General features: G+C 56.5%; 1 protein-coding gene across 5 annotated transcripts; it reads left to right on the forward strand.

Moving 5' to 3' along the window:
• Positions 1-638: 638 nt before the first annotated feature.
• TACC1 (transforming acidic coiled-coil containing protein 1) lies at positions 639-22,121 on the forward strand. Of its 5 annotated transcripts, none has more exons than XM_034070405.1 (13): positions 639-665; positions 5,278-5,375; positions 9,227-10,112; positions 13,818-13,878; positions 14,266-14,458; positions 15,545-15,591; positions 17,202-17,339; positions 17,450-17,526; positions 17,927-17,970; positions 18,069-18,229; positions 18,320-18,426; positions 18,843-18,963; positions 19,362-22,121. In XM_034070405.1, exons 3-13 carry the CDS (start codon positions 9,445-9,447, stop codon positions 19,428-19,430), a joined length of 1,686 nt encoding a protein of 561 aa, XP_033926296.1. In that variant the 5' UTR covers positions 639-665; positions 5,278-5,375; positions 9,227-9,444; the 3' UTR covers positions 19,431-22,121. The 5 variants fall into 5 exon arrangements, with proteins under 5 accessions (XP_033926296.1, XP_033926295.1, XP_033926293.1 ...); XM_034070404.1 differs by lacking the exon at positions 639-665 and adding an exon at positions 4,108-4,184; XM_034070402.1 differs by lacking the exon at positions 639-665 and adding an exon at positions 4,541-4,711.
• Positions 22,122-22,153: the final 32 nt, after the last annotated feature.

Genomic DNA, 22,153 nt, shown 5'->3' on the forward strand with positions numbered 1-22,153 from the left:
GCTTTCCGAGGACGAAATGGCCGCAGCGCAGGGCTCCATCCCTCTCCTTGTGCTCCCTCTGCAGGAGCAGAACTGGATCCGATCTTCAGGTCCTTTCCAACCCAAACCGTTCTTTGGTTCTCTGGGGAGCTCGGTGGCTCCGTCCATCCCTGTCCTCACGTCTTGCATGGGGGAAAGCAGCCTCCTCGGGCACCAACCCACGGGCACATCCATTGCTCCCAGCTCACTGCTCCCTATCTCCTCTCCCTGCAGTTCCCACTCCCTCTATAAGCTCAGAGCTTCCCTTTCCCTCCCCTCCAGAGCCGAGGCTGCCAAATTCCAGCCAAGAGCACATATTTCCAGCATGACACCATTGGGGCCCCGGCAGGACGGGATCCAGGCTCTTCCCCCCCCTCCACTGCTCCGGTACCGGCATCGCTGGTGCGTGGATGCTCGCCCCGATCCCTCAGCCCCATCGGTTCCTCTTTCTGCCCATGGAAGTGCTGCCAAACACCACAAACCCTCCTCCGTGCTCTGGGACACCGGCCACGGCCCTCCCCACGCTGCCCAGCCCCTTCCTTCCTCCCTGCTCCTTCTGCAGGCAGTTGCGCAAGCGGCTTTCCAAGGAGCTATCGGGAAAGGTAAAGGAGATTGACGGAGTCCGGGACAAGTCTGCGTTGGCAAAGGTAGGAAGGAGAAGGGAGCTGAGGGTTGGGATGCTGAGCGAGCGTTTGCCTGCGCCAGGAGGGAGGTGTTGTGATGGAAAGATAACTCCCAAAGCACGCTCCCAGTCTGTTTAGGGAGGAGGCGTTTATTCCATGCGCAGGGCTCGGTTGGGGCATCTGCACAGCTCAAGCGCCCCTAGCAGGATCCTTCATCCCATCCTTGTACACCAAAGCTCCACCTAACGAATCCAATCATCCCGCCTCCCTCATGCATATTCATTGTGCGGAAGGAGCCGGATTCCCTGCGCCTGCGCCGGGATGTGCTGAGCAAGCAAAGTCTTGAGTGTGGGGTCTCAGAGGGTTGTTTGGTGGAGAATACCCCAACAGAGGAGGACATTGAGGACAGTCCTGCTTTATCTTGCCAACCTCTTGACATCCTTGCTCTAAGGATGCTCTTCTCCTCCTCCTCCTCCTCTGGGGCACTTTGGCCTTGGTTCAGTCCCTGAAAACAAGGCGGTTCTAAACCTTGACAGATATTTACATCGTTTCTTCTGGGTTCGATTTTGACTGCAAATCAGCATCATTCCCCCCTTTGGGACCCATTATACTGAACCTCACCTCTTCATAACCTATGATTCAGTTCCAACATTGAATAATCACACAGATACACACAGGATAACTACTACAACTAACAACTTCTTGACCCATAGCCCTTTCAGATCACTTCTTCCTGTTCAACAGTCTGTAAAACAATCGTGTTCAGGTTCTGTTTTCCCTGGAATGAGCTGGATTTAAAGTGTTTGTAAGGTTTAATTCTATAGCATCTTGTTCTAGCAGCACCACTTGGTGCTTCATCCTCTTGCTGCGGGACACCGATGTCCTGCCTGTGGTACCTTTGCTACCATCTTCTGTCTCCAGATCAGCCTTCAGGCCCCTTGAATAAGGAGAACAGCAAGCAGACCATCCTTTTCTAACGGGATCCAGGCCTCTTCCAGGATCCCACCTTTGGGGCCAGAACTCCTGAAACAACCTCTTGCCTTTCATACAAAAGGTCCAAAAGGCTCATCCAAGTTAGCAAGTCCCAAAGCTGCTGCTGGCGTTAAAACGTGTTGTAAATGCGTAGGAGCCTCTCGACATCCTGGAGTCCATTCCAATGAATCCTCCTTCCCTTTGCCCCCCTCATTCCCGGCTATAGCCTGGAATTAACGATCCACAAGCGACACCATCCGGCCATTCCTAGAAGAGCCCAAGTCCGGCTTTGGTTTTGGTAGCTGCCAAATCACCTCCTTTCAGTGCTTAAACTCCATTGTCCTTGAGTAATCCTGAATCCCAAACGAGTTTCCTCAGGCTTGGCGTTCCCAGGGAATGCTCTGGGATGCAGCTGTGCCCACAAGATGCTTTGGGATGCTGTCCCAGATGCATAGATGCAGAACTGCTATCCCTGGATACAGAGCCATTAATTATCCTTGGATACAGAGTTGCTATCCCTAGATACAGAACCATTATCCCTGGATGCAGAGCTGATATCCCTACATGCTTTAGGGCTGATGGAGGATGTCACTTAGGTAACCCATGGTGTTTGCTTAAACAGAGGCAAAGCCAGGACAAATAGTGACTAAGGAAGACTTTGTCCATGGTTAGAGCCTCCCAGGGCTGAGGACCACTGTACTGTCACAGCAGCATCTCCTGTACCCATGGATTGGCCTTTACATGGATCCGAATGGGAGAGCCTGGGTGCTGGGACAGGGTGGTGAGAGGCAGTACATTGATACTTAGGCTGTACATCTATATTTAGGATGTACACTGGTAATTTGTGCTGTACACCAATATTTAGGCTGTACACTGATAGGCTGTACATTGGTAGCTTAGGATGTGCATTGGTACCTTAGACTTTAAGTTGATATTAAGGCGTACATTGATAATTTGGGCTGTACATTGGTAATATGGGCTGTACATCGATATTTGGGCTGTACATTGATATTTAGGCTGTACATTGGTAAATTGGGCTGTACATTGGTAACTTTGGTTGTAGATTGGTAATTCAGGCTGTACATTGGTAATTCAGGCTGTATACCATTGCCTACCCCTGAGCCACCACAGCTGTGCACAGCCAGGTCCCAGCAGGGGCAGGAGGTGACATAAAGCTTCCGCTCACCCTGCGCATGGGAATCACTGCAGGTCTCCTTGTGAACAGCTCAGGCTCCTCTCTGTGCCTGCTGAGTGTGCTGAGCAGCACTCTGCAGCCGGTGCCACCGGTGCCACTGATGCACTGAGGCTGCCTCCTGATGTCTGATGTGCAGCCGGTGCCAAGCTGGAAAACGGCACTGGAGGCATTTCCTTAATTGCTCATCAAGTGGAAGCAGGATCTGCCTTCGCATTCCTGCTGCATCTTCCCACCCCAGCGCCCCGCAGGGCAGGAGCTCTGCTGCCGCCGCTGTGTGGTTCAATCCTGCTCATCCCGTTCCTGCTGCCGCTCAATCCTATTCCTGCAGGCAGCAGCCGCTGCTCCAGCCAGTTTCCGTGGTCAGGAGGGATTCGGGCTCCAGTTCCCGGTGGGAATGGGGAGAGGAGCGGATGCTGCAGTGTGCAGAGCTGCCCGTATGTAACATTCATCTGCAGAAAGCAGCTCTGCAGATGGCAGGAAGCCGCTGCTCATTTCTGCTCGCAGCAGATGGAGGCGGCAGGATGTGGAGGTTCTGCTTCTGGGGTTTCATTCTGTCCCCTCTTGCACAGCATCCTCAGCAGGGAGGGAGGTCCACAGCGTCCTGGGGGTGACTGGGGAGGTGGTGATGCCTTTGCAAGCGTTGTGCAAGGGGACGAGAGCCCTTCTATGGCAGAGGAGCACACAGCAATGACGCACGTGTTTAATAAGGACACCAACAGATGGAAGCTGGCAGGAAAGGCTCCCTGTAGGGAGGTTATTTGAGATGAGGAATGAGCCCTTTGAAGCATCAGCTGGAGGCTGGGGCTGGAGGTGGCCGGACCCGCTGGACGGGTCCGGTCTGCCCCTCAGGCCTCTCTGCCCATGCGGATGCGTTCCTGGGCTGGGAGCTGGTGGATGATTCACCAGGAAGTGGTCTGAGTCTGCCATGGGAGAACGTGGGGCGGTTACCGAGGGCCTCTTCGCAACGGGCCCGGCTGGTTTGGCAGCACAGCACCCCTAGGACCTGCCCCAGGGAGTGGGCTCCGTTGCCAAAGCCCTGGACGTTCCTTTGGATGCGTCAGGAACGCTCTGCTCCGCTCTGTGGGAGATAATGAATGTGGGAGCGTCCTTAGGGAGAGGATTCCCGTAGGAGGCCCTCAGGGGTGTTTGTTCCTGCAGGGAGCACCAATAGTTAAATACATCAAGAAACCTGCATCAGGATGTGGCATCCGCCAGGGCTGCCGAGGCCGGCGTTTCCTTGGAAAATGGAAGGAAGGGGCAGGTGTTTCCCTGTCCCTCTGTGACTGAATCCTAGGGAAGGATCCGCTGCGACCGGCTCTGCCCCCTCGGGGGCCACTGGCACATCCCAAATGGAAGGAATCTGTGCTAGAGCACAGGTGCAGCCCCATAACCGTGGGATAAATCGGGGCCGATCCGGTTTCACAGCCCCCTGCCCTCTTGGTTGGGGGTGGGGGGTTCCTTCACCGCTGCAGGGGGATGGGTGACGACAGGCAGGGGGTGCCCTTATTTTGGGGCAGAAAGCAGTGAATTTGGGCGTTCGCGTGGGGAGGGAGGCGGAGCAGCAGCAGCATCAGCTCCTCACCATCATCCCGCATCCCACCCGCATCCCCCGCACCGGGCGCTGCTTGTGCTGAGTGGTTGGGGGGGGGCTCCCCGTCCGGTCCCTCCCGTCGGGCGGTGCCGGGGGGCGGCCCTTGGCGCTGGGGGCGGTGCGGCCGCAGGGAGCCCGGTGGGGAGCGGAGCGGAGCGGGGCTCGGAGCGGGCCGATGGCGTTCAGCGCCTGGCAGATCCTCTCCCCGGTGCAGTGGGCCCGGTGGACCTGGTCCGCGGTGCGGGGCGGGGGCAGCCCCGACGGGGAGGAGGAGGAGGAAGAGGAGGAAGAGGACCCGGCCCTCGGCTTCAGGCAAGTGACCCGGGTCCACGCGTGGTGTCGGGGCTGCGACCGCGTCCGGCCGCGCCCGTATCCATCCCCCCCCCCATCCACCGCTGCCCGCTCCCTGCCTGCTCGCTGCCCGCTCGCTGCCTGGCACCAGCTCCGCTGCCCGATAGGGGGGTCCGGCCCGCACCGCGCTTTGGGGGGGGGGCACCGGAGCGGAACCGGTCGCTGCTGCCCTGGGTTGCACCGAGGATCGTCCCTCCGGGGGGGAGATGCTGAGTGTGCAGCCGTATCCCTGTGGCTCCCTGTGGATGCCCAAGGGGAAGGCCCGATGGAAGGAGTCGTGGATGCTCGGCCGAGAGGAGGGTTGTGGGCACACACACACACGGAGCAGGGAGGGGGGGGCACTCACGCTATCGTTTCACCTGCTCTCCCTTTTCCGTTTGCCAGCGTGTGCCGCTGGACAGGACGGAGCGGCTGCCGCAGGATGCCCGAGGCCGGCCGGGAGCCGGCTCGCCCGGGCAGCGAGGAGGATTGCGGAGCTAAGCCTTGCAAGCGGTAATTCCTCCCTCTTTTCCCCCCCTCCTCGGCAGCTCGGACTCCAAAGATAGTTTTGAGACCCCTGAAGCAGGAACACCGACCAGCGCGCTGCTAAAGGAGCCGCCGCTGGAGCCCGAGGCTGGGACCGGAGGTAAGGAGCCACCGCCTTCTGCTTTTGGGCTCCGGATGAATAGAGCCGGGTGGGGGCACGCAGGAGAAGTGGCTTGTTCTGAATAATGCCTGCCACATTGTTTGTGGTTAATGGCCTGCGTGGTTCAAATGCCACTCGGCAAAGGGCTATGTTCTCATTCCCCTGCATCCTTGGCTGCTGTTAAAGATGCTGCTGAGCCCTGTTTGTGGAGAAACTGTGGGATTTTGCTGCTGGAAGCTCAGGGGTCCTTAGTGCTGTTGCTGGTTTGTCCCTGTGTCTTGTACCATTGTGGCTCCCTCTTAATCCTTGGCCTTTTGGGGACCTGCTCGCTCCCACCATCACACCTTCTGCCAATGGGGAACTGTGGTCTGGCTCTGTATGAGCTCAGATGGGACCAGGAGCCCAAGTGCTGGGTGGCCTTGGCAGTAATAGGATGCTGTGGGCTGCCATCCCTTGCGGTGTTGTTCTGCTGTTGGGATGGATCTGGGTGGCTGTGGAAAACACAGGTTTGTTTTCCTTGAGAGGCAGCACTGGGTCCATGCTTCCCATAGTCACAGCTCTTGGAATCATCCTTGTGAGAAGGGATGATAGAGGCATTTTTACTTTGAGGGGTAATGCCTGGGGAGGGGGATAGGGGAGATAAAGGTCTGAGGATCATTCCTGCTTTAGGGATGCACAGTGCTCAGTGTGTGCCTGTGTCCCTGTATCCTGGGATGAGCAGTTCCCTGATGCCAGCCTGGCCCACAGCAGGGGATCCAGCACACAAAGGTCACAGTGTTAGGGGCTGATCTCTGGCACAAGCTGTTTATCTGTGGTGGCTGATGGAGAGCAGGGCGTTGGAAACAGCAGGGCCCCAGCACCCAGCTCCATCCCTTCCCTGCATCTCCTCGGTGTCTGAAATGGAGGGAAGGGATCCCCCAGGTGTGGGTGTGAGTCTGTGGTACCCTGGGGTGCTGAACTGCAGGGAATCCATTGCTCAGCCCTTTACCTTGGCAGCGCTGCTCTGCAGCAGCGTGTGCCCTTCATCTGGCTGCAGATCAGGAGCGGTGGTGATGGGGAAGTGATCCCATCAAATGGCTGCGTGTCAGGAACACACCGGCTGATGGGGAATCACTGCTGCCAGCGCTGCAGGAGGAGCAGCAGGCACACAGGCGGATGGATGCAGCATCTCCTTGCTCAGCAAGGCTGGGGAACAGGCACTGCAGCCTCAGCCTTGCTTGGGAATAGGCAGGGATAGGAAATGCAGGGGATGGATGCTCTGCGTGCAGCCGAGGGCTGCATTAACCCTGCTCTGAAGGACAACCCCACAGCCTGTCCCATCACCCCGGCTGGGCTTCGTGCGCCTTCAGAACCCCTTGGTGGAGCCGTTCTGTGCCATCCTTGCTGAGCTCTCCATCCATCTCCCAGAGCAAGGAATACTCTGTGCAAGGAAATGAGCAGAGGCAGCAAATATGGACCCATTGGCGCTCATGGGCTGCTCCTGCTGTTACCCTGATGCAGGGCACGTGCTTTCCGGTGCATTAGCGGCAGCATCGCTCTGCCAGGATGCTCATTCTAACAGAATAGGGTTAAAAATAGACCAACGGCTGCAAAACAAAGCGGAAAGGCAAGAGGGGAACGGAGCCGTTGGCTACGTCAGCCCAGGCTGAAAGCACCGGCCTCATATCCTGTGCTGTGGAGAGTGGAGGGGTTGTTCTGCTGCCTTTGGCACTGAGGGCAGTGTGGGGAGCGATGCTGCTTTGCCTGGTGCTGGATGTGGGATGAAAAGGGAGCTGCTGCAGCCAAGTTGCTCTGATTCATGCGAGGGAAGCTGCCGGGTTGGTCCGTGCTTGTGTTTCATTGCAGCCTAAGGAGGACGAGCCTAAGGATTAAAATGCACAGCACAAAGTGCCTATTACGGCGGTGCCAGCCTGTCCTGTGTGTGTGTTTGTGCTTGGAGAGGATAAATCCCTGTATTCACTGTGTAATGTCCCCTGGCCGGACCAGGAGCCTGTTTGTACTCCATGAACAGCCACTGCAAGTGCTGTTTGCAGGGATCCAGGGTGCCTTGTCTTGGATCTGTGTTTGGGATGGCTGCAGTGCTGAGCCTTGCTGCTGGGCTGTTCTTCCCTATCTCCAACCTGAACCTCCCCTGTTTCAGTTTGAACCCATCACCTCTTGTCCCATTGCTACAGTCCCTGATGAAGGTCCCTCTCCAGCATCCCTATAGCCCCCTTCAGACGCTGGAATCCCCATCACCTTTGGGGCTGCTTTACAGGGGGGTTTGTCCTGCTCTCCTCAGAGAACACACAAAGGGATTCCTATGGGATTCATGGCCAGGCCCTCTCCTGAAAAGGGGAGAAACCCCCACCAGGCTTGCAGCAGGATGCTCCTCTCCTTCCCACACACCCTCTGTGTCCCAGTACATCCCAGTTCCTCAGCTCTGGCACGTAGCTATGAAGGAGGGGATGAGCTGAGCTATCCCAGGTACAGAACACGCACGGATTGCTCCATTGGGAAACGTGGTGATTCCCATGCTGGCGATGAACGGTGGCTCTGAGCTCTCCCTGCCCTGCAGCCATCCCAGCCAGGAACGGTGGTTTGCGTGCCGGCTGCTTGTTATTCCAGCAGCAAACCGGGATGGGGCTCACGTCCGTGAGAACAGCAGCACAGAGCGATCCGGTGGGAATGGGAAATGCATTTAAAAGGTGTTTTTTGCCCTCCCTTTGAAGTCTGCTCCCTGCTCAGCACTGTCTCCATTGAAACCATCCCAGCTCCAAGCTGGGATCTGCTTAAGGAGGCTCTCCCCATTCCCAGCGATGGGAAGGCCTGGCAGGCGCTGCCTGGGACTGGCTGCTGGCTGCACTCCGAGTACACGTCCATTGGGTTGTGTTTACTGATGCGTTTCCTGGGGCAGCAAAGCGATGTCTGCTTGGATTGAGCCTTTTTGCTGGTGAAGGGAGGGTTTTCTGCAGTCACACAGCCCCTCATGATTCATTTGCATGGCTTTTAGCATCCTGGAGACCAATTACACCGACCACAAGCTGTCAGCTGAGTCAGGGTTGGTGGCTCCATGTCCCGGGTTAGCCCTGATTCACTTTTCCTTCCTCTGCCGGGCTCCATCACCAGTGAACGTGAGCTGGGTGTGAATGCCCCATCACAGGAGCAGGGATGTGCTGGGGGAGGTTGTGAGCATCCCCCATCCAAACCTCCTGTGGATCCATGCACTCCATGGCTGTCACTGTCACTAGGCAGGGCTGCAGCAGTGCAATGGGACAGGTTTCCCCAGCACAAGCCCTGTTGTGGGTCCCTGGTGGTGCTGAGCATCCCAGTATCCCCTCCTGCCTTATCCCAAAAGCCCCCGGTTGAGATGCAGGAGGGGAGGTGACAGCGGTGCCGAGGTCCTGGCTCTAGGTGCTTTGTGGGTGTAGCTTTCAGGATGCTTCCATGGATAAGGAGCTTTCCCCATCCCTTTGACAGCAAAGAACAGATGAAACAGTAAAAGGATTTAGGGGCAGGGATTGGAGTAGCAGTGATTAAGTCATGGATCAGGATTTGCGCTTAAGGAACTCTGACAGCCGTGCTGAGCCTTGATGCGCTGCAGCAACAGGCTCTGGGTGAGAGCATCGACCACATGTGGGTGCTGTGTCTGAGCTCCCCCCATACGCATAGGGACCCCCCCATTTACAGGCTATGTTTTCACTGCAGTCTCCAGGGCTTCAAATCTTACCTCAAGTGCTTGATGCTGGGGCTGCACAGGTCAGGAATCCCCCCAAACTATGACCCTGGAGCACATAAGGAGGGGAGAAAACCCCTCTTGAAATGGGATGTGCAGCAGGCAGGGGTTTAACTGCCTCCTTTTATCTTTGCAGAGCCAAGTGGCCATGGTGACCTGCTGGTAGGGGAAGCCCATGGGGACAACTCACCAGGGAAGCATCCCAAAGATGAGGCTCAAGCGGAGATCGCAGCTCCTAAAGCCAGTTTGGATGCAAAAGGGGAAAACGACCCCGAAGATGCATCCCTGAGGCAGCCTCAGGCTCACATCCAGCCCCAAGGAGCACCGGGCAGTGGGACCGACCAGGAACGGGTCATGCTGGGAGAGGATGCGGTGGATGCCAGCATGGGGATGGCAGAGCCGAAGGGGGATGCTCTGGTCCAGGATGGGAAAGGGATAACAGAAGGATCCATAGAGGAGACCCTGGAGCTGTATGATGGGAGTGTGAACCCCACTGTAGCATCAGCCCCACACTGCCCCCCCCAACCCAGCAACAGCACTGGGGAGCAGGGGGGGGACCCGGAGCACAAAGAGCATCCCCCAAAGCCTGAGGAAGGAGGAGAGAGCCCAGAGACCAGGAGAGCAGCGCCCAGGAGGGGCAGCAGGATCCCGGCCAGCAAAGTGACCCCAAAGAGGCACCGAGAGCCCCCCAGGAAACCAGTTGAGGATGCAGAGAGGGGCCCCATGGATCTGCCCCCTCCCGGCTCCCCCCGGCTGGGTCCTGCACCCCGGATAGGCCCCTTGGGTGGCAGCTCAGCACTGCAGGACTTGCCGGCTCTTCCCAAAGGATCCTACCAGTTTGATCCCAATCACTTGGAGGCAATGGATCCGTTTAAGCCCACCAAGACCCTCAGCAGCTCCAGCACCGACTCCTGCCCTGCTGCTGACAACAGCCTCAATGAGATCCTGGAATCACAGGCGCTGGAGGTGCAGGATGATCCCGGCAGAGGCAGCCCCAAGAAGCCCAAGTCCCGCCTGATAACGTGAGTGATGGAGCGGGCAGCAGCGGCCCCTCCGTTCCCTTGCGGGCAGAGCAGTGGTGGTGGTGATGATGGTGATGATGATGATGATGGTGATGATGGTGATGATGGTGATGATGGTGATGATGGTGATGATGCCCCCGTGCCTGCTAAGTGAGCCTGAAACACTGATGTGCACCTCGGGGCTTTTATCCACCCCTTGTCCCAGCGGAGCGGCAGCTCCTGTATCCCTGTTGGCATCAGGAGCGGATGGGAGGAGAGGGATGGGGGTCCTGGAGTGGAGCCGGGTCCCACATAGAATGGGGAGGGCTGGACCAGGCTTTGCAGGATCATCCCTTTGGAAAACCCTCTTGGAGCTGGTGTGGGCAGAGCAGAGGCTTTACCAAGCACAGGTCTGGGGTCCTGCTGAGTCTGATGGCTCAGATGCTGCTGGGACATGGTGTGAGCAGGGGCAGGGGACAGCAGTGAAGAGGCAGATCTGTTGCTTCCATCACGTCTGCACAGGCAGGAGGGAGCTGCTTGTGCCTTGCTGAGCTATTTCAGTGCCTTTTAGTTCCTGAACTGTGCTATTTAAAACCCCTGTGGAGACGGGAACATTTCATGGAGCCTCCTGGGAATGCAGGCAATTCCTGCTGGGAATGCTCCTCCGGAGCAGGTCTCATGGCCAAACCTTCCTATTTCCTTGCTGTTTCACCTGTGGCATCACAAATGTTCTCCAAGCCGTGTCTGGGCAGTGCCTGATGCTGGGGATGGGAACTGCTGAGCCAGGCTTGGCTCTACCTGCCCAGGCAATTTTGGGTCCTTCCACTGTAACTTGGGGTTGTGGGATTGGAACCAGTTGAAAGCAAAAGGGCTCCAAAGGGGGAATTTTGGGAGCGTGGATTTGGCAGCAAACCCAATGCACATCATTGCCCTGCTGGGAAACAGGGAGCAGGGTTAGACAGAGAGCACAGACAACACCCAGCAGGTAAAGTAAGGGTGTGTTGGGTGCTCTGCTCCTAGGAACTGCTCTGCAGGGAGGGGATGTGGGTTCTTTAGGAGCCAGCATTCCCATGTGTGACCTGTTCAGCAGGGAGAAGTGTGCGGAGCCTCCAGTGTCTGAAGGGGGTACAAGGATGATGGAGAGGGCTCTTCATTAGGGACTGTAGGGATGGGACGAGGGGTGATGGGTTCAGACTGAAACAGGGAAGTTCAGGTTGGAGATAAGGAAGTTCTTTACTGTGAGGGTGCTGAGGCGCTGGCACAGGGTGCCCATAGAAGTGAATGCTCCATCCCTTGCAGTGCTCAAGGCCAGATTGGGTGACATGGTCTAGAGTGAGGTGTTCGTGGCAGGGCATTGGAACTGGATGATCTCCAGGTCCTTTCCAACCCAAACCATTCCATGATCCTATAAGCCCTCAGGGTCCCTTCTCCTGGGAGCTGCTCCATTCCCTCCCCTCCCCGGCAGTGGGATGTGTGGAATGGCACCATCAGTCTCACATCCATGAGCAGGAGATGCCCAAGGGGAGCATCCTTTATCCGGGTGTTCCTCCCCAAAAGGCAGAGCTGGGCTAAGGCGCTGTGCTTCTCCCTATGAGAGTTGATACCCAGGTCTTTTCACATGCTCTTCTTCTCTCCATCTGTCTGTCTCTCTGCCCCTGTCCATGCTTTGGTGCATCAGGACCACTGAACAAGTGAAATTTCTCTGTTTTCTGTTGTAAGTACTCTCTTCTCTATTGCTTTCCTCTTCTCCTTGGCTGGTTTTTGTCCTCTTTCTCTGGGTGGGTGCTGGCCCCACACGTCTCCACGGCATGCAGGCTCCCTGTGCCCTTTGTCTCATGCTCTGTGCTCTCTGGTCCGTGTCCTGCAGCTCTCGGCCCGGTGAGGTGAGGATGCTGTGCTTGCTCCCGCAGCATGCGGCCCCCAATGCCTTTATAGTGTTCAAGCCCTCGGACCCAGTGCGGTGGCTAACAGAGGGGAGCAGCTCTGTGTGCAGTCCTGAAGATGAGGGCATCTCCTACCCCCTTCAAAGCCACTTCTATGGAGGGGTAGAGGGAAACATCACCCAGGATTGATGGATTCAGTGCCTGTCTCCTCTGGCTCTGGGACATTGAGATGGTCCCAAAGGAGCTTTGCCAGCTCCAAACAGGGCTCTTTGGTGCCTGCCAGAGCCGATTTGCTCATGGCTCTCCCTCAGAGCATCCCTGCTGTGTCCCAAAGCTGGGATGGAGCTGGGCTGCAGGGCCCTGCATGGGTTGGGAAGCTCGGCTCCAGCACAGCAGCTCCAATCACTGCCCTGCAGCCCCTGCTGCTGCAGTGGGGCTCTGCTGTACCCCTGGCATGAGCAGCCACAGTGGGACCCCAGTGCCTGTGCTGTGCCCCCAGGGCTTGCAGCTCCCATCCCATAGGATGGCACAGAGCAGGGACCTGCCTTACCCCCATGGGTGATGCTCAGCGTTGTCAGTCCCCCCCAGGACGCTCTGGGCTCTGCTGTGGTGCAAGGGAGAACACTGGGCTCAGCTCCCATCTTCTGTCATCCTCCCAATGCCCTTCTTGTGTGCTCAGTGCTGCTGCCATATTGCACGACCAGCACTGGAGCTGATATCTGTGTCTTGGCCAAGACCCAATCTGCCTTTCCAATGGCTCACAGTGGGTGTCTGTGTCACCAAGGGCCCTGCAGCACGATGGGGCTGCCTGTGCCCCAGGCATTGCAGGGCATCAGCCTCAGCTGCCTGCTCCCCATTGCCCCATCCCTTTGAATTCCAGTTACCTCGATGTTGGGAGGGATCATTTGGCGCACGTCTGTGATGGGATGGGGAGTGAAGTGGGTGGGAGAGATGCTTTCTAGCAAGGAATGGCTCAAGGCAATCCTGCTTGAGCTGCTGCCCCATCCCTGTGGCAGAGACCCCTCTGCACGTACCCGCAGTGGGTTGCCACATGAGCCGTATCCAGCTTGGCCAGTATCTGTCTTATGAGGGTCTGGATGTGGGAGATGGTGGATACAGAGCGAGAGGGCGGTGAGATGCAGGACTGCTCCTGCTGGGACCATCCCCGTGCTGCCTCCAGCTGATTCAGGATGCTGATGCCCGGTGTGTCGGGATGTGGCTGTGCTGCACTCCTGCATGGATGGACTCGAATGGCACGCATTGAGGACCATGGGATGAAGATCCAGGGAGAGCATCCTCACTGCAGAGCATTCGGACACCCAAGATCAACCTGAGCTCAACCTTCTCCTATCTGCAAGGCTCTTTTCCCTTTGCATCTGCTGGAGGGAGCATCCGAGGTGCAGCGGTTGCCCTGCAAGCAGAGCAGAGCTCAAACCAGCGCTCCGACCATGCGGGTCTAACATACCCATGATGATATCCCAGGCAAAGCTCCATGGAACGGGCATGAGACAACCTGGAGAAGCTTCCATCCCGCAGGAGATCCGTGCGCCCTTTGGGATGCATCCGGGATGCAGCGAGGGGGATGTCTGTGGCAATGGCCTCTCGCGCTGTCCGCATCTCTTCCCTTCGGCAGGAATAAACTCCTCAGACACAAACCCCATTGCTCTGTAGTCCTGTCTTTTGTTCACCCGCTCCTCTGTCCGCCCCAGCGCTTGCTCTGCCTCCATGTCCCAATGGGGAGCGCGGTGCTGTGGGTGCTGAGGCTGCTGCTGGGGCTGCTTCCCCCTGCTCGGCTCTGGCTCTAACCCTGCCCGTGCCTGAGCTGCTGCTTCTCTCCCTGCAGGAGCGGCTGCAAGGTGAAGCCCTATGAGACACAGCCCCTGGTCCTGGATGCTGGTGCTCAGGTACATGGGATCCCATCAGGGATGGGGTCAGGAGGGGGTGTCCCTGAAAGCAGCCATGGTGGGAGCATCTTCCCCATGGAAAGGGTGGGAGGAGGGCATTGTTTGGTGCTCAGCCCTATCCCTAAGGCTTTCCTGGCCAGGGAAGGTCTCTGTGGTTCATTCAGGTCCATGTGTGTGGTACCAGCACTGTCCCCATCGAAGCTCTGAGGTTGGGTTAATGGGGTTTGTGTATTCATCACTTCTGTCCCCAGCCCCATGTGTTTCCTTCTGCCAGACCCCACTGGGGAGCAGCTTGGTGGTGGATGCTAAGCTTCCCGTGCTTCCCATGCAAGCCTGATCCCCATGGATTAGCTCAGTCCTGCTTAACGGCATGCCTTGATCCTGCAGGATGAAGGAGCGCTGATCCCAGAAATCCCGGATATTGCCAATCGGGATGGACGAGCCACTGATGAGGAGAAGCTGGCCTGTACCACTGGCCAGAAACCTGGGCTGGAGAAGAAGGCTGAGCCCGAAGATGACCTGGAGTACTTTGAGTGCTCCAATGTCCCTGTGCCGGCCGGGAAGCACAGCACGGAGCCAGGTAAGGAGCATCCCTGTATCCTCTGGGATGTGCTGTGCATGGATCTCTGGCCATGAATTGATGCTCTTGAGGCAGCTTCTGTTCACACTGCCAGGGCTAAAGGCTCTATAATGAAACCTCCGTTGCTTACGGCACGTTTTCCATCATGGAAAACCAATGGCACAGGCTGTGTTTACTTGGATGCTGTCAGTACAGAGCATCCCCATGGTGCTGTGGTGGTTACAGCGTGCCCAGCTCGAAGCTGAGCGCCCAGCACTCATATCCCAACACAAGGTCAGTGATTGATGGAGATCTCAGCATCACTGCAGCCCTTTGCTGATGCTCCTGCTGGTCCTTTGCTGTCAGTCTCCTATGGAATTAGCCTCTCTGCCCAACCCATTACAGCAGAATTAGACCCAGGTATTAGAACAGGACATTTAATCAATAGCAAACCTAAAGGTGCAAGAGGAGGAACCACCGCAGGGGGGTCTGTGGCTCTGCCCTGTGCCCATTCATCACTGCCCCGGGATGCTGGGCAGGCTGCAGGCTCTGTGGAGGGGAAACCAGTCCTTTGGTTCTGAACTGGGGGGAAAGAGCAGGAAATCAGGGCTGTTTCCTCCTTCCCTTTATGCTTTTCTTTGCCTGGCCAGTGCTGGCTGCAGCTGAGGTCCATAAATCACCTCCTGTGCTATGCCAGAGGGCAGGTTGCAGACAGGAGGGGGTTATCTCCTCTCTGATGCTGTTAAGAATAGCTGGGGCCATGTGGCAGCTCCTTTGGGCCCAGTTGGTGTGGGCTGAGGCTTGTGCTATGTGGAGTGGCCCAAGCAGCTGGGCTTCAGCCCAGGGATGCATCCCACGGCATTCCCATGCAGCTCCAATCCTGCTCTGGGCACCACAGGGCTGAGCTGCCACCAGAGGGAAGTGTTGGTTTGAGGCTGGCAGGGTGCGGGATGCATCCAGGCTGCAAGGGCACAAGAATGGGGCAAAGAAGCCTTTTGGGAGGGGATGCTTGGAGGATGCTGATGCACTTCTGCATCCCAGCAAATCCATACATGGAGCAAGGTCTTGCTCACAAGGGGTTAAAACCTTGTGTTTCCTTGTCTTTAGGCTTTGAAAAGGAGATCTCCAAGCAGATGGAAAAGGACATCTTCCCTGTGAGTGCCTCTTGCTTCCTCCTTGCTCCCTATGGGAAGCTTGGGGCTGTGGGAGGGTGACCCCCTTGTGCCTACGTTGTGCTACCCAAACCTCTCTGAACTGGGTTTCTTTGGGAGCTAAAGTCCAAGCAAAGCCCACACAGGAGGGATGTCCCACAGCCTGGCATAGGATGGCTCCCTCCGGATGGGCACTGCAGGAGGGAGATGCTGGGAATGATGGGGATCCAGGGTTGCACCATGTATGCCCAGCAAGAGCAAACACTGTGTGTGGAGCAGCTGCAGGGCAGGATGAGAGCAGGGGAGGTCCCAGGGAAGGGATGAGCTGCAGGACATGGCCTATGCCTCACATTGGGGTGTCCATGAGGGGCACCCCCAAGGAGCCATTGGGTGACCCCAAGACCCTCGTCTGCAGGGAGCCCTGTGCCAGCTCATCCATCCCTGGGCAAAGCTGCTCGGGTGCAAGCAGGTGACAATGAGATTACCAACATCAGCAAAACGAGCTCCTCTGAGACAGATTGACCCACACTAAGCCCCACAAGGACAAAGTGAACCTGGTGCTTGGGGCTGGGCAGGTTCGGAGCCTCCAGCATCCCAGAGCTGCAGTGTGGGGCATCCATGGGATGCATTGGGGCTCTTGGGTGATGCTGCCAACACCACCCAGGGCTGAACCTCATTGCCTGGACCCAAACGTGCTGGAGCCTGAGCTGCAGTGAAGGAGGAGGGGAGGGAGGGAAGTGCTTTAGTGCTCTGGTTTCCAAAACAGAGCCGAGGCACGGAGCCTCCTCCAAAGCTCTTCTCTATTTATGGCCTGGCAGCCGGTTCCCAAGGAGATGCCTGCATGGGGCTGTCATTTAGATGGATACAAGGAGGAACAGGCGGTGGTGTCAGCCCCTGCTCCGAAGGAATGCTCTCCCTGAGGCTGCAGCACCCCCGAGGGAAGGGATGGGGCAGCATCCAGGCAGGATTCAGCCTCGCAGGGCTGAGCTCATCCCTAGTTTGGTCCTCTGGTGTGGAGGAGCTGGGATGTGGTTTGGGGAGCAGTGAGAAATGGGGGTACAACCACCTCAGCTCTTGTAAGAGCACCTATAATAGAAACAGGAGGGTGATGGAGCCCTGTGTGAGCATCTCCCAGGCTGGGGCACGGTGGGATGAGTGGGGCTGTGCGTTGGGAAGGGCTGGCTCAGCTCATGCTCTACAGGGAGGTGATGCCTGTTCCCCCATTGTGCATTTGGGATGATCAATGAGGCAGCAGTTTGGATGCATCAGCTGCATCCACATCTCTGTCTGATGGAGGTGATGGAGAAGGGGGACCTGGTCCCTTGTGTGTGACTCCCATTTAAACCAACCATAGGGAAAGTGAAGGGATGCCAGATGTGGGCACAGATCCCCTTCCAGGGCTTTTAGGATGATGCTTCCCTGGGTCCCCTATGGTGCAGCCCCAGCTCCCAGCAGGAGACTGGGCATAAAGTGCATCAAGTCCCCCTATGAGCTCTGCCTGGTGCTGGCTCTGAGCTGTCTGTGTGTGCAGGATGTTCAGCACCTGGTGCAGGGGGGAGAGCATCCCAAAGGGGAGGTGAACCCCCTGCATCATTCCCAATGGCTGTTCCCAGCAGGGCAATCCCGGGCTGTGCTCCATGGACAAGTCCCCCTCATCCATCAGCAGCCTGAGCAGGAGCGAGAGTCCCTTGGACAGCATCTGCCTCAGTGAGTGCGAGAAGACGGCTGTGCTCACGCTCATCCGAGAGGAGGTAACGTTGGCACCGGGGCCGTATCCTGCCCGGGTGCACCCCTTGAGCATCACAGCACTGGGGGAATATCCAGAGCCCATCCCAAGGCTCCTGTGTCTGCTGCAACCTAGATAATCACCAAGGAGATCGAGGCAAGCGAGTGGAAGAAGAAGTATGAAGAGAGCCGCCAGGAAGTGCTGGAGATGCGGTAGGAGCCTTCCCATTGGGATGTGATGGGATTGATGAGTTAGGAGATGCGGTAGGAGCCTTCCCATTGGGAGGTGATGGGATTCCTCCAGGTGGGATGTGTTAGGAGATGCAGTAGGAGCCTTCCCATTGGGAGCTGATGGGATTCCTCCAGGTGGGATGAGTTAGGAGATGATCTAGGAGCCTTCCCATTGGGAGGTGATGGGATTCCTCTGGGTGGGATGTGTTAGGAGATGCGCTCGTGCTGCATTGAGCTGCTGGGTTCTTTGTCGCTCACCCAAAATCCCATTCACTGCCATGGGCATTGGGCTTGGGCTGTGTCTGTGGTGTGGAGAAGGGGCAGCAGGGCTGTAGGTGTGTGTCTGCCTCTTCCCTGGATTACCTTCCTCCTTTCCTCCTAGGAAAATCGTGGCTGAGTATGAGAAGACCATTGCCCAGATGATAGGTAAGGTGCCATCCCCCATCCGGCTGCATGGAGCAGTGAGGTCCATCCGCCATCCCCACTCAGTCCTGTATCCCCTTGCTGCTTATTCTCCATCCCAGAGGATGAGCAGAGGACGAGCATGACGTCCCAGAAGAACCTGCAGCAGCTCACCATGGAAAAGGAGCAGGCGCTGGCAGACCTGAACTCGGTGGAGAGATCCCTATCGGATCTCTTTAGGAGATACGAGAACCTGAAGGGTGTCCTGGAAGGCTTCAAGAAGGTCCTTACCTGGGTTCCCCTCCCTGGTCCCTGCAGGCAGAGGTCCCATAGCATTGCCCTTGCTTTATCCCTTGCCCTTTTCCCTTCCCAGAATGAGGAAGCTCTCAAGAAGTGTGCTCAAGACTATTTAACCCGGGTCAAGCAGGAGGAGCAGCGGTACCAGGCCCTGAAGGTGCATGCAGAGGAGAAGCTGGACAAGTAAGGGATGCATGGGATTGATGGGTGCTCATAGGGCAGTGTCCCCATGGTTGGAGCTTCTTGATGTCGAAAGCTGCCTTTGGTTTGAGTGGCTTTAAATGGCTGTGAGTGAAGCCAGCACGAATCCCTCCAATCTCTGCTTAGGTTTCCTAATGGAGAAACTGAGGTTTATGGTCTATTTACAGCTATTCAACCAGTTCTTACACTCCAAGAGGGCTTGTGTCTGTGTTGTACTCAACACACAGCAGCCCTGAGTGAAGTGGGTGAGGACCTGGCTGAGCTTCACCCCACAGAGCTTGGAGGAGCAGAATTAACCCCGTTCCATGCAGGTTTTCCATACAGGAAAACCATCCCTGATGGGGATGTGACACTTTGTCCCAGTGACCATTGTCCCCTTGTGTCCGAACCCATCCTAGAGCCAACGAGGAGATCGCCCAAGTGCGTGCCAAGGCCAAGGCAGAGAGCACAGCACTGCATGCGGGGCTGCGCAAGGAGCAGATGAAGGTTGAGTCCTTGGAGAGAGCCCTGCAGCAGAAGGTAACACCGGGGTCCCTTTGAGCATCCTCTTGATGCTGGGGCATCCTCTGGGGTTTGGGGTATTTCTTCACTTGCTTCCTTGCTTCATGTCTCAGCATTGGGTTCAGGTGTTGAGATATACAACTGCATCCTTTCCATGGAGGGCATTGAGATTGGCATGGATGTAAGCACAGCTATGGGCAATGCTGGGGTTGCTGGTTCAGTTTGGCTTCAGTTTGGCTGTTAGAGCCACCAGCACACCCATGGGCAGCACTGGGATGTGTCTGGGGGAGAGCTCAGGGTCCCCACAGCCCCTGGATGCTGCACAGAGGAGGTTGGGCAGGAGCATCATATCCATATGGATGTTATCTCCCATCCATGCCACCATAGGGGCTCTTTCTGATCTGTTTTCCTTCCAGAACCAGGAGATTGAGGAGCTGACCAAGATCTGCGATGAGCTGATAGCCAAGCTGGGCAAGACGGACTGAGCCCCATCACCCATCGCCCAGCACTCTGCACTTGGCCGCTTTCCTCCTAACGTGCAGCACTTTGCCTTACCCCAGGACCCCAGCACAGAGCACAGCATCCTGCTGCCTGCTCCCGGTATCCCAGGGTGCTGGGACCAGGATCCCTGCAGCCAGGCTGTGTGTCCCTCTGCATCGATGCCACCTCTCAACTGGGAGGTGGGATCCCCCCTTTTGTCTGGGTCTGGTTGTGCCCCTACACACTTGTCACTTACTGTCCCCTCCTGCTCCAGGCTGACCCCATGAGGTCCTGCCATGGGATGTGGGTGATGCCGAGGTTGGAGCTGCTGGTCCTTGTGCTAGGGAGGGGACCATGCACATGGGTGCATGGCTGGGGAGAGGCAGCAAAGGGGAGCCTTAGGTTTGGGGCCACCAGTGTGATCCTTTGGCCAAAGCAGCCTCTCATGAGGTCAGTTGGTTTTGGGGCTCAGGGGACTGGTCCCAGTCTCTGGTCCATAGGTGGAAGGCAGCACAGAGCATCCTCATCCCTGGCTGTGCCAATGGAACCCAATGTCTCTGCATTCGTGCACTTTATTAGCATTTATGAGCACTGAGGCTCTCTGCTCACCTCTTCCAGGCAGGCACGGTCCTGTTGCACATCCCCTTCCCTTTGGAGCACGGATACAGCCACTTCACCTGCAGGAACCTGAGTCCTCTCATAGGAGATCCCAGCCAAGGGGAGGGCAGGAGGCTCCTGCACTGGGAGCTGTTTGAGATATGGGGAGATGCTGGTTCTGCAGGGCTGGGGCTTGTCCATTTGCCTGCCCCACGGTCAGTGCCCTTCACAGTGCTAAAGCCAAGCCCCATTCCCTTGTCTCCCCATGCTGGGATGGATGCTACAGGAGGGAATTGCTTCCTGATTGAGCTGACTTAAGGCTCTTTCCCCATCAGTGCAGAACAGAGCAGCCCTGCCCGGCTCTTTGCTGCTCTCAGCACTGAATGTGAAGGGAACCAGACAAAAGCCAGCCTGGACAGGCACAGGCAGGTCCGGGCGGCAGTGAAATTCCCTTTGGAATCTATGGATGCAGCCCAAGATCTGCTTTTCCATGCAGGCAAGGTGCCCGTTCCGCCTCGGAGTCCATGTCAATGGACATGCAAACCTCTGAGGATGTGCTGGGAATCAGGGGGGCTCCTCAAGATCTGGGGTTCCATAGGGTGCTGTGGGTCAGTGCAGAAGCATCCCTGCAGAAGGCGGATGGATGGGATCAGGCAATAGCTGCAGTGGGAAAGGGAGGATTCTATTGCCTTGAGCAGGGAGTCATAAAGCATCACATAAGGGAAGTGTTTGCTCTTTGGACTGTTTCCTACCCAGCCGATTGAAGACTTCCACAAACCTTTTTGCTGCTACCTTTTTGTAAGAGAATTGAGCTGTTTTCCTTCTATTTTCTAACCCCCATGGTGCGCACGCAGTGTTTAACAGAGCCATGCACTTGGTTATATTTTAGTAGCTATATGATGTATAGAGAGAGTTTATCATGCACTTACACAGATGAAGATGCCAGCAGCCCTAGCACGCAGAGTCCAGGCCTGTTCCCTGTGCTCCCAGTTATCCCAGTGACAGAGGTGGGGAAGCTGATGGCTGACACCATCCATGGCGTTGTGCTGAATATTTGCCCCTTTGCACAGCAAGGAAAACCCCTTTTTCTGCTCTTTTTGCCCCTTTTTGTCCTCCCCACACATCCATGGGCTGGCAGGAGAGCCTCTGGCAGATGATGGGCAAGGATGATTCCTGTTTGGGCAGTCAGTGCCAGCCTCAGCCCACTGGAGCATCACTCCCCTTCCCTCTTGTATCATCAGCATTAGGGGTATGCAGACTACAGCTCTCCTCCCATGTCCCACTCCAGAACAGCATTCCCACCTGGATGTGTGACCCTTTGGACCTCCTGGGGGTCTGTGCAGGTGAATTGACCCCCTCGAGACCAGGAATTTCTTAGGGAGTTGGGTTTTGCTCTTTGCAGCATCCTCCCCATCTGCTTCCCAGCCTCTCCCGGTCCCACTCGCTGCCTCTGTCACCCCAGTGCTGCTGCATCCCTGCGCCTGTCAGCATGCACTTCCAGTCTGGGCAAAAGAAGATTCCTAAGGAATGATTTATTAACTATAATATGGTTATAGTTACATATATATATATAAGTATATATGGTTATAGTTCTATATAATAGGAGGCGTGTGTTTGTAGCTGCAAGCAGGCAGGACTGTTGCATCCCGGATGCTGCTCTCAGGAGCCAGCAGTGGGGCTGTGCATGGGGCTGGCTTAGCCCTGGAGCCATTTGGATACCACGTTCCAGTCAGGATGCATCCCGGTTTGGGGAACACTGTGGGTCCCCATGCTTGGGGTCCAGCATCGTGGTGTTTGTCATCATCTGCTTGCAGTAGAGGTGAAATCCCTGTATCCAGCAAAGTGCCGATGAGGAACTGCCCTGACTTTAGATGGCTCCCCCAAGGCAGGCGCTTCCCTGCCCTGACCCCAATCGCTTCCCACCACGTGTGTAAGTGCCATTGCCATCGGTTTTATATGTCCAATGAGTTCCCTTTTCTATGTCAGGTAAATATTTGTAAGAGTTCTAATCCCACAAATGAGATTATTCTAACGATTACTAATATATTTTTGTTGCCATGTTTCATTGCCTGAATAAAACCCGTGTTTATCACTTGAAACCTTTCCTGCTGTGTGCAAGGATGGAGAAGCT

Source organism: Melopsittacus undulatus, chromosome 18 (genome assembly GCF_012275295.1).
Source record: "Melopsittacus undulatus isolate bMelUnd1 chromosome 18, bMelUnd1.mat.Z, whole genome shotgun sequence".
NCBI lineage: Eukaryota > Metazoa > Chordata > Aves > Psittaciformes > Psittaculidae > Melopsittacus > Melopsittacus undulatus.

Excerpts from the sequence above, each read along its gene's own strand:
- TACC1 (XM_034070402.1), top strand. The coding sequence starts at position 4,575 with ATGGCGTTCAGCGCCTGGCAGATCCTCTCCCCGGTGCAGTGGGCCCGG. Across the intron at positions 13,879-14,265 it reads TCCTGGATGCTGGTGCTCAG|GATGAAGGAGCGCTGATCCC; the intron begins GTACATGGGATC and ends TTGATCCTGCAG. Across the intron at positions 17,527-17,926 it reads CAGGAAGTGCTGGAGATGCG|GAAAATCGTGGCTGAGTATG; the intron begins GTAGGAGCCTTC and ends CTTTCCTCCTAG.